General features: G+C 39.0%; 3 protein-coding genes and 2 non-coding genes across 14 annotated transcripts in view; 2 read left to right on the top strand and 3 right to left on the bottom strand.

The window, feature by feature from the left end:
* Nucleotides 1-2,833, bottom strand: part of LOC136339578 (dystrobrevin beta-like) — a 16,126-nt gene extending 13,293 nt beyond the window's left edge. For 4 of the 6 annotated variants that reach the window (XR_010732164.1, XR_010732165.1, XM_066282946.1 and 1 more), the window contains exons 1-11: nt 2,690-2,833; nt 2,368-2,516; nt 1,764-1,980; nt 1,533-1,618; nt 1,325-1,476; nt 1,162-1,270; nt 943-1,109; nt 758-882; nt 593-694; nt 266-347; nt 98-148 (exon numbers count right to left, since the gene is read on the bottom strand). Coding sequence is in view for 4 of the 6 variants with exons in the window: in XM_066282946.1 (XP_066139043.1) it covers nt 98-148; nt 266-347; nt 593-694; nt 758-882; nt 943-1,109; nt 1,162-1,270; nt 1,325-1,476; nt 1,533-1,618; nt 1,764-1,980; nt 2,368-2,515 (1,239 nt within the window). In the remaining 2 variants the exon portion in view is untranslated. The remainder of the gene's footprint in view (nt 1-97; nt 149-265; nt 348-592; nt 695-757; nt 883-942; nt 1,110-1,161; nt 1,271-1,324; nt 1,477-1,532; nt 1,619-1,763; nt 1,981-2,367; nt 2,517-2,689) is intronic. The other 2 variants (XM_066282972.1, XM_066282963.1) reach the window with 2 other exon arrangements.
* CycB (Cyclin B) overlaps nt 1-9,510 on the top strand; it is a 12,478-nt gene extending 2,968 nt beyond the window's left edge. Inside the window, exons 1-4 of one of the 5 annotated variants that reach the window (XM_066283066.1) lie at nt 4,487-4,621; nt 4,955-5,223; nt 7,412-7,786; nt 8,603-9,510. In XM_066283066.1, coding sequence (XP_066139163.1) covers nt 4,996-5,223; nt 7,412-7,786; nt 8,603-9,214 — 1,215 coding nt within the window. In that variant the 5' untranslated portion in view covers nt 4,487-4,621; nt 4,955-4,995 and the 3' untranslated portion in view covers nt 9,215-9,510. Of the gene's footprint in view, nt 1-4,486; nt 4,672-4,891; nt 5,224-7,411; nt 7,787-8,602 lie in introns of those variants that run through there. The other 4 variants (XM_066283060.1, XM_066283063.1, XM_066283068.1 and 1 more) reach the window with 4 other exon arrangements.
* Nucleotides 2,925-13,618, bottom strand: LOC136339618 (collagen alpha-1(IX) chain-like). Its single transcript, XM_066283030.1, has 16 exons — nt 13,470-13,618; nt 12,209-12,270; nt 11,900-12,107; nt 11,427-11,643; nt 10,948-11,118; nt 10,681-10,755; nt 10,494-10,622; nt 10,327-10,425; nt 10,103-10,207; nt 9,825-10,010; nt 9,626-9,772; nt 4,161-4,215; nt 3,706-3,807; nt 3,476-3,643; nt 3,245-3,313; nt 2,925-3,195 (listed from the first exon to the last, which is right to left on the bottom strand). The coding sequence occupies exons 1-16, from the start codon at nt 13,487-13,489 to the stop codon at nt 3,053-3,055; spliced, it is 1,956 nt and encodes a 651-aa protein (XP_066139127.1). The 5' UTR covers nt 13,490-13,618; the 3' UTR covers nt 2,925-3,052.
* On the bottom strand, nt 11,239-11,311 carry TRNAR-ACG (transfer RNA arginine (anticodon ACG)). The gene has a single exon. It is a non-coding gene; the product is annotated as a tRNA-Arg (tRNA).
* Nucleotides 11,690-11,762, top strand: TRNAK-CUU (transfer RNA lysine (anticodon CUU)). Its single transcript has one exon. It is a non-coding gene; the product is annotated as a tRNA-Lys (tRNA).
* Nucleotides 13,619-13,683: the final 65 nt, after the last annotated feature.

Raw genomic sequence — 13,683 nt, 5'->3', positions numbered from 1 at the left:
AAACCGTAAAGAGATACATTTAATAAATGAAGAGCAAGTTAAAAGAAAATGTTTAAATGACAATTGCCACCATCAAGCTCAAGCAACAATCACTTACCAATAATCCGTCTGGTGATAGAGAGTTTTTCCGGTATGTAGCACCTCGGGGCTAAAATAAGCAATTGCAAACAAGAGTTGACATAAAGCACAGGAAATTAAGGCAGAAATAACACAAGAGTGAAGCAACTATACCAGCTCAATGCTTTTGCCCAAGAACAAGTCTTACCATGCCTCCACGAGCCTCTTGAGCCAATTTGGCGGCGTACCTCGCGATTAATCTGTGTTCGTCGTCTCGGGCACTGTCCAAACTAAAGCAGAAAGATCAATTAATTCTTTTTTAGATTTGAAAATTTACAGAGTGGTCCTTAGGGAACTGGGTGAATTTATTAGGAAAACCTGCAGGTGTCCAAAGTAGTCATCTTGAAAATCGCGGAAAAACCTCTGAAGAAATCTAAATGTTATTGCTTGTTATCATTACAAAAGGAATTTGGTGAACCTTTAGCGTGTTTTCCCACTACTCAAAGGGTCACCCTGTACAAAGAAGAACATTTACCTTCGGGCTGTAGACCGACTATCTAAACTTCCCATTCCATCGTACCCCGTAGAAAACTGACCATCAGGGAATCCATTGTGCGACGGTATGGGAGAAGGAGGACTGAAAATGAGGGCATCAACAAATCATAATAACCACAATCCGTAAATCAAATTTGTTACTTACACAATGTGTGATAAATTCAAAGTTTTCTCAGGTTGTTCTGGAAATCTTGGCAAGTTATTTCTTTGTTTATCTGGCACACATCTAAATGACTTCCGCAAAGACTGTCCTATAGTTTTACTAGGGGACTAAAGGCAACTCTTTGAGCTCAACTCTGTGAAACACCACATACACACACACATACTTACATAGGAAGCATATTCTTTAACCTGATGGTCCAAATTGTGAGGATTGGACACCCGACCTCTCCAGAAACAATCTTGGCATAAAGTGTAGTGTGGGCATTTCTGACATCTGTACCGGAAACCAGTAAAATGATCCCTCTGGCAAGAGTCACATTGTATTGGATGTGCCACTATCAAATTAATTCTAGTAAAAACATAGTTAATTTAATTATGTTTAATTACCGTTCTCAACGTTTGCTATACGATGCATCAAGGGAAGCCACACCAAACAGGGAGGTCCAGGATCAGACATCATAGTGTCCAGAAAATCATTTACAGTAACCTTAGAATTCTATAAGTAATTGTTGGTCAACGATGAGGTCTGTCAATATTAGTTAAAACTTACAGGACTAAATATTGATGCAGCTAATGTGTCAGTGTAACTAAAACTAGGAGACTCATAAACTGCAGCTGGCAGAGCCTGCACTTCCTGGAGATACTCATTAAACCTCCACTGAATCAACAAGCCATTACTGTCAGATATTTGTGAGAAAATGTCTAAAAAATTGTGCCAGTGATTTCAATGAACACATTCCATATAAAACTAAACTTACAGCGTAGTTTATCCATCAGTTTTCCAGCACATAAAGTGGCTAAGGCAACTTTAATGGAAAACACTCGAATTTTTCCTACATTATCCCTAAAAAAAAGGAAAAACAACTAATAATATGCAAAAAACCACTGGTTGATTAAACACTGAACTTTAAATAAAGACAATTGAACCCTATTGAATTGGATTAAACAATAAACGTTACTGAGTTAATTATTGTTGAGCTGAAACTTACACTGTGGCATATGCTGCCAATAGCCAATTTAGTAACAAGCTTGAACAGACATCTACATGAGCTTGTTGAGTAGGGGGAGCACGTTTATTTAGGCTGTGATACAATGAACATAGGAGAGTTTCTAGTCGGGCCACACTAAGCTCTGCTGATGGTTCCAAAGCATGTAAACCTTGCTCTCGGAAAGCTTCTATTACGTTCCATATGTCCACAGCATGTACTGTAATAACTTTGTTTTATTCAACTTAGTGGCTTCAATAACAAGCATTCCAAGATCACTTGATGCGGTATTCATATGTTTTGGGTTTGAGTTTCCTAAAAACCGCTCTAAAATCTAGTTTAAAGTGATGTGGTTGAGGTAGGCTCTGTTTGGCACTATTGGCAACATCCAACTCTGTTCAAATCAATTGATCCTCGATTCAAAGTTGATCAAAGCCTAATATCTGATTTCACAAATAATTTATAGACAGATTGCAGATCACAATAAGTGCAACAAACCAAAAAACCCCATTAGTTGAATTTGTTTATCTTGTCCATAGAGATAATAGTAATATTATAATTCAATTAAGTCTATAAACATTGTTTGATAAAGTACTTAGATACTTACAGCTGACTTTTTTCTGTATGAACCTGAGTTTTGTAGCTGTTCTGTAAGATGCAAATCTAATAAGGTCAAAGTTATGGGCACTCATTTCATGGATAAGGGCAAGTCGATGATCTGAGGATCCGGGTAGCCCTTCTTGGCCCTGCATCATGCTAAAACATCCCCTTACTATTGCAATTGAAACTAATTTGCCTTTAATAATTCGCAACAGAAAACAATAATATATGAAGGGCTCTTTTAAATCTAGGCGATCTATCGAAATCGGTGTTTGCGCGTTAGGTAACTGTTAATCCGAAATGAATAAATGAAACCGTATAAATCCTACCTGAAGCTGTTTTCTAGAGTTGAAATTAGGTTAATAAAACACTCACTTCATGCACAAATTTTAAATATTTACTGATTATAAAATCAGAAAAACTAACTCTCCGCCATTATCTGAACTATATAGTTTTCATCAATGTCCATAATGTCTAATGTCAAATAGCCATAGCTAATTTTACTATCGCTCAGCAACCCAACATACACATTATAACACTGCTCGTACATGCAAACGCAAAAAATTTGATAGATATTTTAATATTTATTTACCTAACTTTTTTCTACATTGATAACGTCTAATCTAGTGAAAATTACTGTAAAAATATTTTCAGGAGAGCGTTTAATTTCTAAAACTTAAAAAAAAAAGAATTCACGGGCCTTTGTTATTTCCGGCGTTCCTGGCAGCTACGTAGGCGGCATATACTTGTTGATAATCAGGAGCATAACCATTGCAATATTCACAATAACCTGGAGGTCCTCGGGGGCCTGGTACACCCTGATTACCGGGAGTTCCTGTAAATTTTCGCTTTAGCCCGATTCGTGAGCAATAAAAAAAAATTACCAGATCTTCCTGGCTCTCCTCTCTCCCCAGGTCTTCCAGGCAAACCTTCGCCTGGACTTCCTGATGGCCCTATTGGTTTTGAAAAATTTGATATTGCGAAATTTTAATAGAAACAATTCTATTAAAGTTTTCCATTGGCAAAAGAAATCAAATTCATGTACCAATTTTTTCTTATAATAGAAATTAAATGTTTGTCTCCGCTATTATTATCATAAACATTATGGTTTTTACCTGGAGACCCTCTAGGTCCTACAGGCCCTTCGACCCCAATCCCTTCTATCCCTCGATCCCCTTTCTCTCCCTTCTCACCCGGCATCCCCGCGGGACCTGGAAGTCCAATTGCTCCAGAGAGACCCATGAAACCCCTCTCTCCTGGCAAACCTGGGGGCCCTGGGTTTCCTATTACAAGCATATATAGTTCTAATACGAAGCCCAGTAAATGATAACTACTTAAGTCCTACCTGGTGGTCCGGGAATGCCTGATGGCCCTGGTTTGCCAGGCATGGATGACCCTGGTTGCCCCGGAGCTCCAGCAAGAGCTTCTGATAAATCAGCCAATTCGTCTACGGAAATAATAATGGGCAATAAAGTTAATATTGATAATGTGACTTTTCGCAACCAGTCGCAAAAAATATGATTTTTTACTGTGCTGAAAAATGGTATCGAGAATTGTAAAACATTTTACTTTTCGTAACGGCACATGAAAAGTAAAAAAATATGTTTTTAAATTGTATTATCAAGTTACACGCACGTCAAAGCCTAAACAAGAAAAATCTCGTATGAAACATGTTGAGAAATCAACGTTTTGTGTAACTCGCTGAGTTTGCTCTATAGAATTATGCTTGCTACATATAACAGTATTTTCCCAAATAATTACATAAATAGTTATTACCTTACTTGAATGAAATAGCCTTACCTCTCAAAACAGCCGCACATATTTCACGAATTTCGCTTTCCGAGATACTTCTTCCCTGCAGCAAAAAAGGTAAAAAGCCAAATCAAACCCAATTCACTACATGACATTAAGTTTGTTGTGTTGGATAGTGTATACACACTTTTGAATCAACCGCTATAAATAAGATCGGACTGAGTCTCTGTAGGCGTGTGAGTTTACTTCCTAGTTCTTCATCAGGAGAATAGTACAAGATAAAAAGAGAAGTAATGATAATCTGCGTGCTGCCGAGCATGTACCAATCCAAATATGCTGTCAATATTGTCAAATGCTGGCCAATTACGTCGCGCTCTCTGGACGGAGAGAGGGTAATAATTCAAATAATAAAATAACCGTTTTTCAATTTCTCAAAGCAGCCATAGAGAAAAGTTGAAAGGTTGGGTACTGTTTATTAGTGATTTGACATCCAAAAAAGGTATTTTTTGGTGAGATTTATGATATTTTACTATCAATTCATAGTGTAGACTCATATAAGGTACGTTTACAAGTATTTTCTTGTTCTTTAGGCGTAGATTCAAGAAGAACAGCAGCAAAAAAATTTAGTTTATGGATATTTGTGCAAAAAAAACAAATTAAAATTTCTTATTAAAAGATTCTATTTGTGCAGATATTCACTGTGTGTATCCATGTGCTCTAAATTGTCTGTATATTATTTTACAGAATTGCTATGAAATAATTTTTGTCATTTGCTGCAGCATTTTGAACAGGATCTGTGTTTCGATTTGATCACACTGACCGTAGCCTTCGAATTGTCATAGATAACACTTCCCAAGGACGACTTATCAAAGACAAAACCATCATGTCTCGAATGGCCAAACTAAATGATCAGGAAAATTCAATAAGCTCGAGAGCTGGGAGGAAGGCCCTTCTTGAGGCTCCAGTTCAGCCCAAGAGAGCATTAGGAGACCGCCTGAACATATTACACATTCCAAAACCTGAAATTGCCAAAAAAGATGTTATGGCACCTCCAATAGGAGTCGCGCTACGACAGAGTACGGCAATAAAGAAAGTGCTGATAGTTAAGAAGGTGAGATCAGTCACAGTTAGGTGTACGGGTGTTAGGGGGATAACTTTTGTAAATTTAACGAGTGATTATGGACGTTATTTTGAACAAAAAAAGGTTTTTACGAGAGAGACTAAAAACCTAATAGTTGAAAAAAAAAATGTTTGGCAATTACCAAGCTGTGATAAGCTTGAAAATTTTAATAAAATGTTAAAAATAATGTGTTTGGCGTGTAATAAAAAAAATTTACAATAACATTGCTAAAAGCAGCTTAAAATGTAATTAACAGCTAAGAACAAAACTTCAATGGCTTTGTCGCACCGAACGTGACCGAGAAAAGGAAGTTTATTTTTATGATTATTTTTTGCAATTCTTCAATACCGGACAGCTGATAAAACCTTTAAAGGGTGGCCCAAGTTAACTTTGCGGGTGAAGCGATAAAGCATTAGACCCACAGCAAACAAGTAGGTGTAGTATCTCAATAATATCTGAGTTATATAGCTATCTGTGTTATTCTGTGATTAATTGCATTTCATCTTTTCTTCTCTGATATTATCCTGTGCAAAGACGCCTGGCGCCACGGACAAGAGGAGCCCATCAGGGCTCGGCGAGAAGGGACAAGAGGAGCCCGCCAGGGCCCGGAGAGAAGGGACAAGACAAAAACGCCTTCTCACATTTGTCATGGACAGTATATCGTTCTATATTTTTAATATTTTAGTGTGATCTTGTTCTTCGTTCGACCGATTGCTTCGTCATTACGCGCAACACCTTGCCCGCAAAGTTAATCCGATCGAGGTGCATGTGGATTTGTTCCTACTTATTAACAGTACCCAAGTGAAAATGTATTCTTTACGCGAGTATCATCGTTTTCGATTTATGGAAAAGCGTTACAAAATGTCGAAGAAGCAAGGCGCATTCGCGCTAGTCGTTATCCAGAAAGGCAATTGCCAGTTCCACAAACATTTGCGGAAGACGCCCAAAGGCTTCCGCATACAGGTAGCATCATTCCTGGATGTCGAGGAAAGGTCGACTGCGAGAATTTGGGCTTTTTTTAGACCTTTTTTTTTACCTTGCCGAAGATGATCCAACAAGTAGTATTTGAAGTATAGCGCGCCCTGCAGGTGTTCCTAATTGAGCTGTTTACAGGACGCTAAAGGAGCAGTTGCTCTTTCCTTTTCATGTAGAAAGAGTTCAAGCGCTTTTACCTGCCGAGTTTGCTGCGACGCAGCAATTTTGTAGATTTGTTTATTGAAAAACAAGAAACTCAAAATGTCCTCTCTATCATTTTATGAACGGCCGAAGCTTATTTCACAAGGAACAGACTTTGGGATTTTCAAATTTTTCATAACTGAACACGAATTTTCAACCAACTCGTGGGCCGGAATAGTGGAAGATCGGCTTACTGGGTCCTTTGTTTTACCTCCAAGGTTCGACCACTATTTAAATTTTTTAAATAATAACTTGCCACTCGTTAGGAAATGTACCTGTTTGATTGCATGCCATAATGCGGTATTTACATGATGCACACATAAGCCTGTCGAACTGTCGACCACTTAAGTAATGACGTTGTAGGCAGACGGATGGGGAGAAACGGTCCCGATCATTGGCCTGTCACACCTCCGGATCTTGATCCTTTGATTTTTTTTTTTTTTTTATAGTTTCATGAAAAACTTGGTATACGCTATTGAAATAAGGGATGAAAACCGGGTAAGGGAACGTTGGTTAAAACGCTGCCGTGCACGCATGGACTCGAATGGTGGCCATTTCGGACATTCAGTGCATATTGTGAAAACAATAATGAATTTGCGTTTTTGATTGTGATTCCAGGGGGTGCGAAATGCGTAACGTAACACGTTACGCTAAATAACGGCGACGACGATAATTTAAAAGTGAGTGACTTCGAAATAATAAAATAAATATCGCATAACGTTCGAATTTTAACCGTGAACCTGTCGAGCCCAAAAAACTCCCGTAAAAACGCAGAGCTAGGGCGCGACTATTTAAATAGATATCGAAATGAAATAAACGCGATGGGACGTTGCCAGTCCTTAAAAGATGTTTTTCTTTCCGGGTGAAAAGGTTGTGTTTACGACCCTTGATGCAACGAAACTTTCGTCCCAAATAACGTCCTCAATCATTGGTTAAATTCACGAGAGTTGTTTCCCTAACATCCTGTAGAATCTTAAATGCGGAAACTCAAACGTTTATACAGGACAACAAAGACAATGGCAGGAAACCCGTTCGACAAGAGAGCTTGTTAAAGCAAGTCTGCCAAATTCCCACTAAACCAAAATTAGATTCGACAACATCAGCATCAGCCACGTCCAAACCGCCTGGTGTTTATGATCCTGACGAGGACACCAAAGACGATCCTCAAATGGTCACAGAGTACATTCATGACATCTTAACCTATTTGCAACGCATAGAAGTCAAGTACCCTATAAGAGAAAAGTTTATGGAAAACATGAAAGTAAACCCAAAGATGAGATTCACCCTGGTCAGCTGGTTGGTAGACGCTCACAGGAATTTCAATTTGGAACTGGACACCTTGCATCTATGTGTTTCCATACTGGATCGATTCTTACAGGTATGATAATTAAATTATTTAATTGATTAATTTAGCCACTGTCACCTAATAACTAAATCTTGACTATAAGGTGCATATGCAAAAGCCCTGCCTCAGCAACTGAGAGAACCACTAGTGCTTTCCGATCACTTTGTCATGCCCGATCGGCATCTAAAATCGTTTTAAAGCATATTTTCCCTATGTTTTTGATGTAGATCAATTCTCTTCCGTTCGCCACTTAATATGTACTATTCGGCCTCGTCAATCAATAGAACTGTGCCATTAATTCCCTAAGAGGCCCGTCGTTTATGTCAGATAATCCTTTTTCCATGGATATGCTCTTTCCATTATAGGTAATCATATTAAAGCTTCCCAGTAATTTCTCTATTCATCCGTACATTAGCTCAAGTTTGATTTCATTATCATCTTTTCTGGCGGACTTCATTCCTAAAATTGTTCTCACTTCTCGTAGAGAGTTTGTGAAAATGTGACGCAATTGCATTGTCAAGCCAGAGCGGTAAAGTACACTTTTCAGTTCACTCCCAGCAAAAAACCATTTCCTTTGCCTGTTGCAAAATTGTGTGCATTCTATGGGTGAAATTTTTTTAATTTTAAGTGGAACGCTCAGTATCACTCATTTTAGAGTCCATGTCATCTTCACAGTAATAAATGACAAAAAAATGTATCATTTTGGCCCCCCCCTGTCCTGGCCCCTGTGCTGAGGTAGGGAGGACGTACCGTAACAGAGCATAACAGACATAGCAGTATTATTGCTAAAAGAATGCCACAACCGTGCGAATTTTATTAATTTCAAAATAACGATTGAGGACTTTTCAGGCAAACAAATCTGTGGATCGCAGCAACTTGCAGTTAGTTGGCGTAGCCGCCCTGCTGCTCTCATCCAAATACGAGGAAATTTACATGCCCTCCCTCAGCGACTTCGTTTACATATGCGATGGCGCCTTCACCAGCCAACAGATCATACAGATGGAACTGAAAATTGTCAAGTGTCTCGACTTCCGCATGGGTTGGCCACTGTCCATATACTTCCTGCGGCGTTACAGCAAAGTGGGTTTGGTCAAATCGGAACAGCATTCGTTGGCAAAGTACATTTTAGAACTTGCGTTGCTAGAGTACACTCTATGCCACGTGAGGCCCTCTCTGCAGGCGGCCGCGGCCTGTTGCCTCGCGATCGCCGTCATTAACGAAAGCCTAGATCCCATAAAAGCCTGGAGTCCCACTTTGATTTACTACACGAAGTACAAGTACTCGGATTTCAAAGATATAATCTCTGAGTTTGCTCAGAACATTATCAAGGCTAAGACTTGCAAGTATGACATGGTGAGAATGAAATATTCCGATGCAAAATACAGCAAAATTAGCTTGAACTGTAAGTTGGACGGGCCGCTAATTCGAAAACTTACGTCGCCTGTGCTGAGTAAAAAATAAGACTGGACTAGTTTATAACGATAGATAAGTGCGTGATTGTGTTATTTTATTATAGTATTAATATTATTATTTTATTATTAAATTTTATACTTGCATCATTTGATTATTGCGTATTAGATTTATGTGAAATTTCGACCATTTTTTACATTTGTTTTATGTTGTAGTAAGTGTTATTGATAAGTTGTCTCCGGCGTTTTATGTCGGCTTTCCCGGTGTAATACGAAATCAAGTTCTTCTAAGTGGTAATATATATTGTATAAAACTTTAGCCAAATAAAATATTGTTTCATAATAAAATCGGGTTTTCGGAGCGTATATCATTCACTTTCCACTCACACATTTTCATCAGTAGTGAGGACGTTACTGACTAAAATGCTATACATTCTGTGAATTTGCGCGTATCTTTGCTTACCGCTTGTCCCGCGACGCCTGGATTTCCAGGTGAACCCCTCTGCCCTGGGGTGCCCGACGGTCCGGGAGTTCCATCTTTGCCGGGAAACCCTGGCATGCCTATAGGCCCCTCAGGTCCCTGTTCACCCGGCGGTCCGCGTTCACCTGGCTAAAAATTATTGTCTGTTAGCAAATTTTCAATTTATTTATGTAAAACTTACAACTCCCGGAACGCCGGGTACTCCTCTCGGGCCGTGCATTCTGCCGTAGTGGCCGTCAACTACAGTAGAAACTTCTCCGGGAGGCCCCGGCTCCCCTGCAGGTCCAGATCTCCCTTCGGGCCCGGGCAAGCCAGGTAAACCATCGAAACCTCTTTCGCCCTTCGGGCCTGGAATGCCAGGCTCTCCCTAAAATACACATGTATATTAATTGAATAAAAGAATTTTAATAGCCCGTTCGAAATTAAATATATATTTGATTCTTCCTAGCCCATAGGTACCTTGCTCCCTACTGGCCCCGGTATTCCTGGCAATCCATCAAACCCTGGTGGTCCCGCAATTCCATTTCCTGACAAACCGCTAATGCCCGGCAAACCTGGAGGTCCCTAAGATTGAAATTTTGTTTAGTTATTTGACAGTAAAGTGCGAATGTTTGGATGTCCGTACACGATCGCATGCACGAATGATGTGTTAAAATGGCTTTTTTAATGGTAGAGTAACTTACTGGATAACCAGGCATTCCGTCCTCACCCCTTTCGCCCTTAGTGCCTGGTGGACCTGGCAAACCTTGAGGCCCATCGAACCCTCTTTCGCCTTGCAAACCCTTCATCAATACAAGTTTTGTTTTTTTATCATATATCGATGCAAGTGATCATGATTCAAAGTTCTTACATTAGTGCCATTGTATCCTGGAGGCCCTGGAGGGCAGACTACATTGCAAGTTGGTTCCGGATTTGTAAATGATGGTACAGGTGCTGGTATTCTTTGTGGATGCAGTGGGTTTTGCTCGGAGATATTGTCCTATCGACAATACAGTAAAGATTTGTTTAAGTAAGTTACTAGAAAATCGGGGATCTACCGTTGGAATTTCTAAGCACAGCTCTCTTTGTGGTTTAGTTGGATCACAGCTCATTAGCATCCATTGCAAATCGATCTAAAGTATGTACAGAGCGGTTTAGATAGAAAATGTGCAATAATAATAATTTTGGACACGTAGACGTACATAGTGCACGACTTTCGATCAGCTGAATTTAGCTTTTGAATTAAAATAAAATTAATGATACTTATACCATCAATTGAGAGCTTTGTGTTTGTAAAAAACGTGCACTCTGTAGTATTTATTTACCGGAACAGTTTCCCTTGAACTCGCATATTTAGAAATTGAAATATTGCCATTAATATCAATAGGACCTCGTAGCTCTAAGGGTTTCTCATACAGGTCCTTACAATCAACGAATAGTGAAACTCTGTCTCTGTAGACACCAAAGTGGATTTTGTGCCAATTTTTGTCGAATATCTGAAACAATTATCTACCTAACGAGTGAAGAAAATTATGCTTTACCACACGCTCGTAGGAAAAAATAAAGATTTACAAAATTAAATTATGAACAGTAAAAACTACGATAAAAAAAAATAGCGACCCTGCCAGGATTCGAACCTGGAATCTTCTGATCCGTAGTCAGACGCGTTATCCGTTGCGCCACAGGGCCTTGTAAGGCCGTAACGTTCGCAACGTATCAAATCACTCGAAAGACAGTCATGACAAGATACTATATTTTAAAATAATAATTACAGGGTAGTTAAAGTTAAAATAAGCGAACCTACCTTAGCATTATTAAATCTTAACGTTTGCAACTGTCCCTCGTAATTCTGAATTGCAAAATCAATGCTTTGCCTCCTGGGATTTAAAGCTACTAAAAATCGGGGTTTTTGCTCTATATCTGATACTCGTATCATATGCCATGTGCTTCTGGTTTGGTGTCTCGAACGAAATGTTGAAATAAAGGAAAATTGTTCTGGTAATCCCAAAGGAAACACGTTTCTGAAAGTCCAAGTTGAAATACATGCTGGGGGGCAAACTTTAACAAGCCCGGCTAGCTCAGTCGGTAGAGCATGAGACTCTTAATCTCAGGGTCGTGGGTTCGAGCCCCACGTTGGGCGCAACTTTTTTTCTTTTTTATTTTTAAATTGATTTTTAATTTTTAATTTAATTTTTTATTTAAAATTTAATTTTTTATTTAAAATTTAAATTCTTTTACCAAAAGTTTAAAATTTGATTAAGTACTTTAAGAAAATACCTTGTGGGTACTGTTAGATCAGCGTGTCGCTCCAACCGGTAAGCGGTCTGCAATGAGGTTGACCCGGTAACTTTGCTGATCCCTGAATATTGGGTTTCCAATAAGTCGAGCCTAAATTGTCGGATAAAATCGTAAGCCTGCAGATCGTCGTCGCCTATTTTATAATCCGCACATGGACCCCCTATCTCCTGTTCTACGATATTCAGTTCTAAAAATGTTGACGAAATAAATCAATTGCTAGAGGAGTTTTAATTAAGAAGCAGTATGGTGCCGGGTAAAAATCGTGTGCACGACTAAATACCTACTTACGGCAGTTTATTTCAATTGCAAAACACAACCAAACAAGGAACGTTCCCCAACAATGGCTCCATCTGAAAGTTAGTAATTTATGGTTTGTTAACTAATTATTATTGACATATTTATAGATTGTTTAGCTAAATTATCAGGGGTAGAACGATGAGTGCAATTGATCCTTTTTGAGAAGTTTGCACGGACGCACATTTAGCCAGAAGAGCGCGCGAACGCGCACAGAGCACCATTTGAGGCTTTTCCGAGTTTAAGCCGAACGAGCGTGAAGTTGTCAAAAATTCGTTACGGGGATCGAGTTTATGAAAATAATTTTATGAATCGCTTAACGATGCGGTCGTAAAATCGAAATATTCCCGTTTGTGGTAATATTGCTAGGGCGGCCAGGACAATTATCGCTATAATCGCATTAGCGCAAATTGCCTCGGTAATTTGTTTGTTGCAACGTAACAGTGAGAAATTTAGTGTCGCATTATTAGAATGCGAAATTTTGTATGTAAATGAAATTCTCACGTTATTTACGTGATGAGAATACGTTCGTAAATCGATTGGCATTTGAAATACTTCCATTAACGCAAATAAGCCACAGGAAAAAGTCACATTTGGCCCATGATTTCATCTCCATTACCACATTGTTTTAAGCTGATACAATTTCATTTCTTTTATGTTTGCAATTTAGTTTGTCACAGCTGCACCGCCGATTGTACAGTGTCCTCTTTTGGAACTCGGCCATGGGGATGTCGGCAAATATAGATGATACGAAGGTTATTGAATTAGGGCAAATCTGTGCAAACTCAAGTTGATTCGCATTGGAGTGAAATTCCACCGTTCGGAGTTCAAGAACGTGCCGTTTCAGATATTGAAAGTTTTTGAACAACCGAAATTTTTGAAAAACGCGCTTATTTCTTCCCCAGCTCATTTGGTGGCGCAATTCAAGGTAATTGGCACTTTATCATTGGAAATTTTTCTTTTTCATAGCGTGGCGATTTCACATTTGAAACGCGACGTTCTCATCTACGACGAACTTCATCAATTTCAATTTTTTGGTACGGGCGTCATCTCGAATTCTCCCATTTTTGACTTCAGCCTTTTTCCATTACGACAGTGTGTGACATACTGAGGTTCAGTTTTGCAAATGACGAAGTGAATTTCCTTGTAAATAGCAATCCGGTGAGAGAAAAATGGGGTGAACGCACGTTTCCATAACTTGAGAAGACCCTACGGGGAGCTTAGACACGTAAACAACCTTATTTTAGCTACTTACTTTGCTAAAAAGCCTGACATAGTTTGCTAAATGCACTTTAACTTCTTTGAATCACACCATTCGATAAACTACCACTTCCCAGTATCCTGTGCCATTGAACATTAAAAAGAAACAACCAAAAAAACATATAACGTTATGCGAAAGATGAACCACTTGTATGCGTATCTTAATAAGTACTTGGTAGTCTTTCCAGAGATGCAAGCCTGCTAATAGA

Source organism: Euwallacea fornicatus, chromosome 1 (genome assembly GCF_040115645.1).
Source record: "Euwallacea fornicatus isolate EFF26 chromosome 1, ASM4011564v1, whole genome shotgun sequence".
NCBI lineage: Eukaryota > Metazoa > Arthropoda > Insecta > Coleoptera > Curculionidae > Euwallacea > Euwallacea fornicatus.
This window is presented reverse-complemented; position numbering and strand designations above follow the sequence as displayed.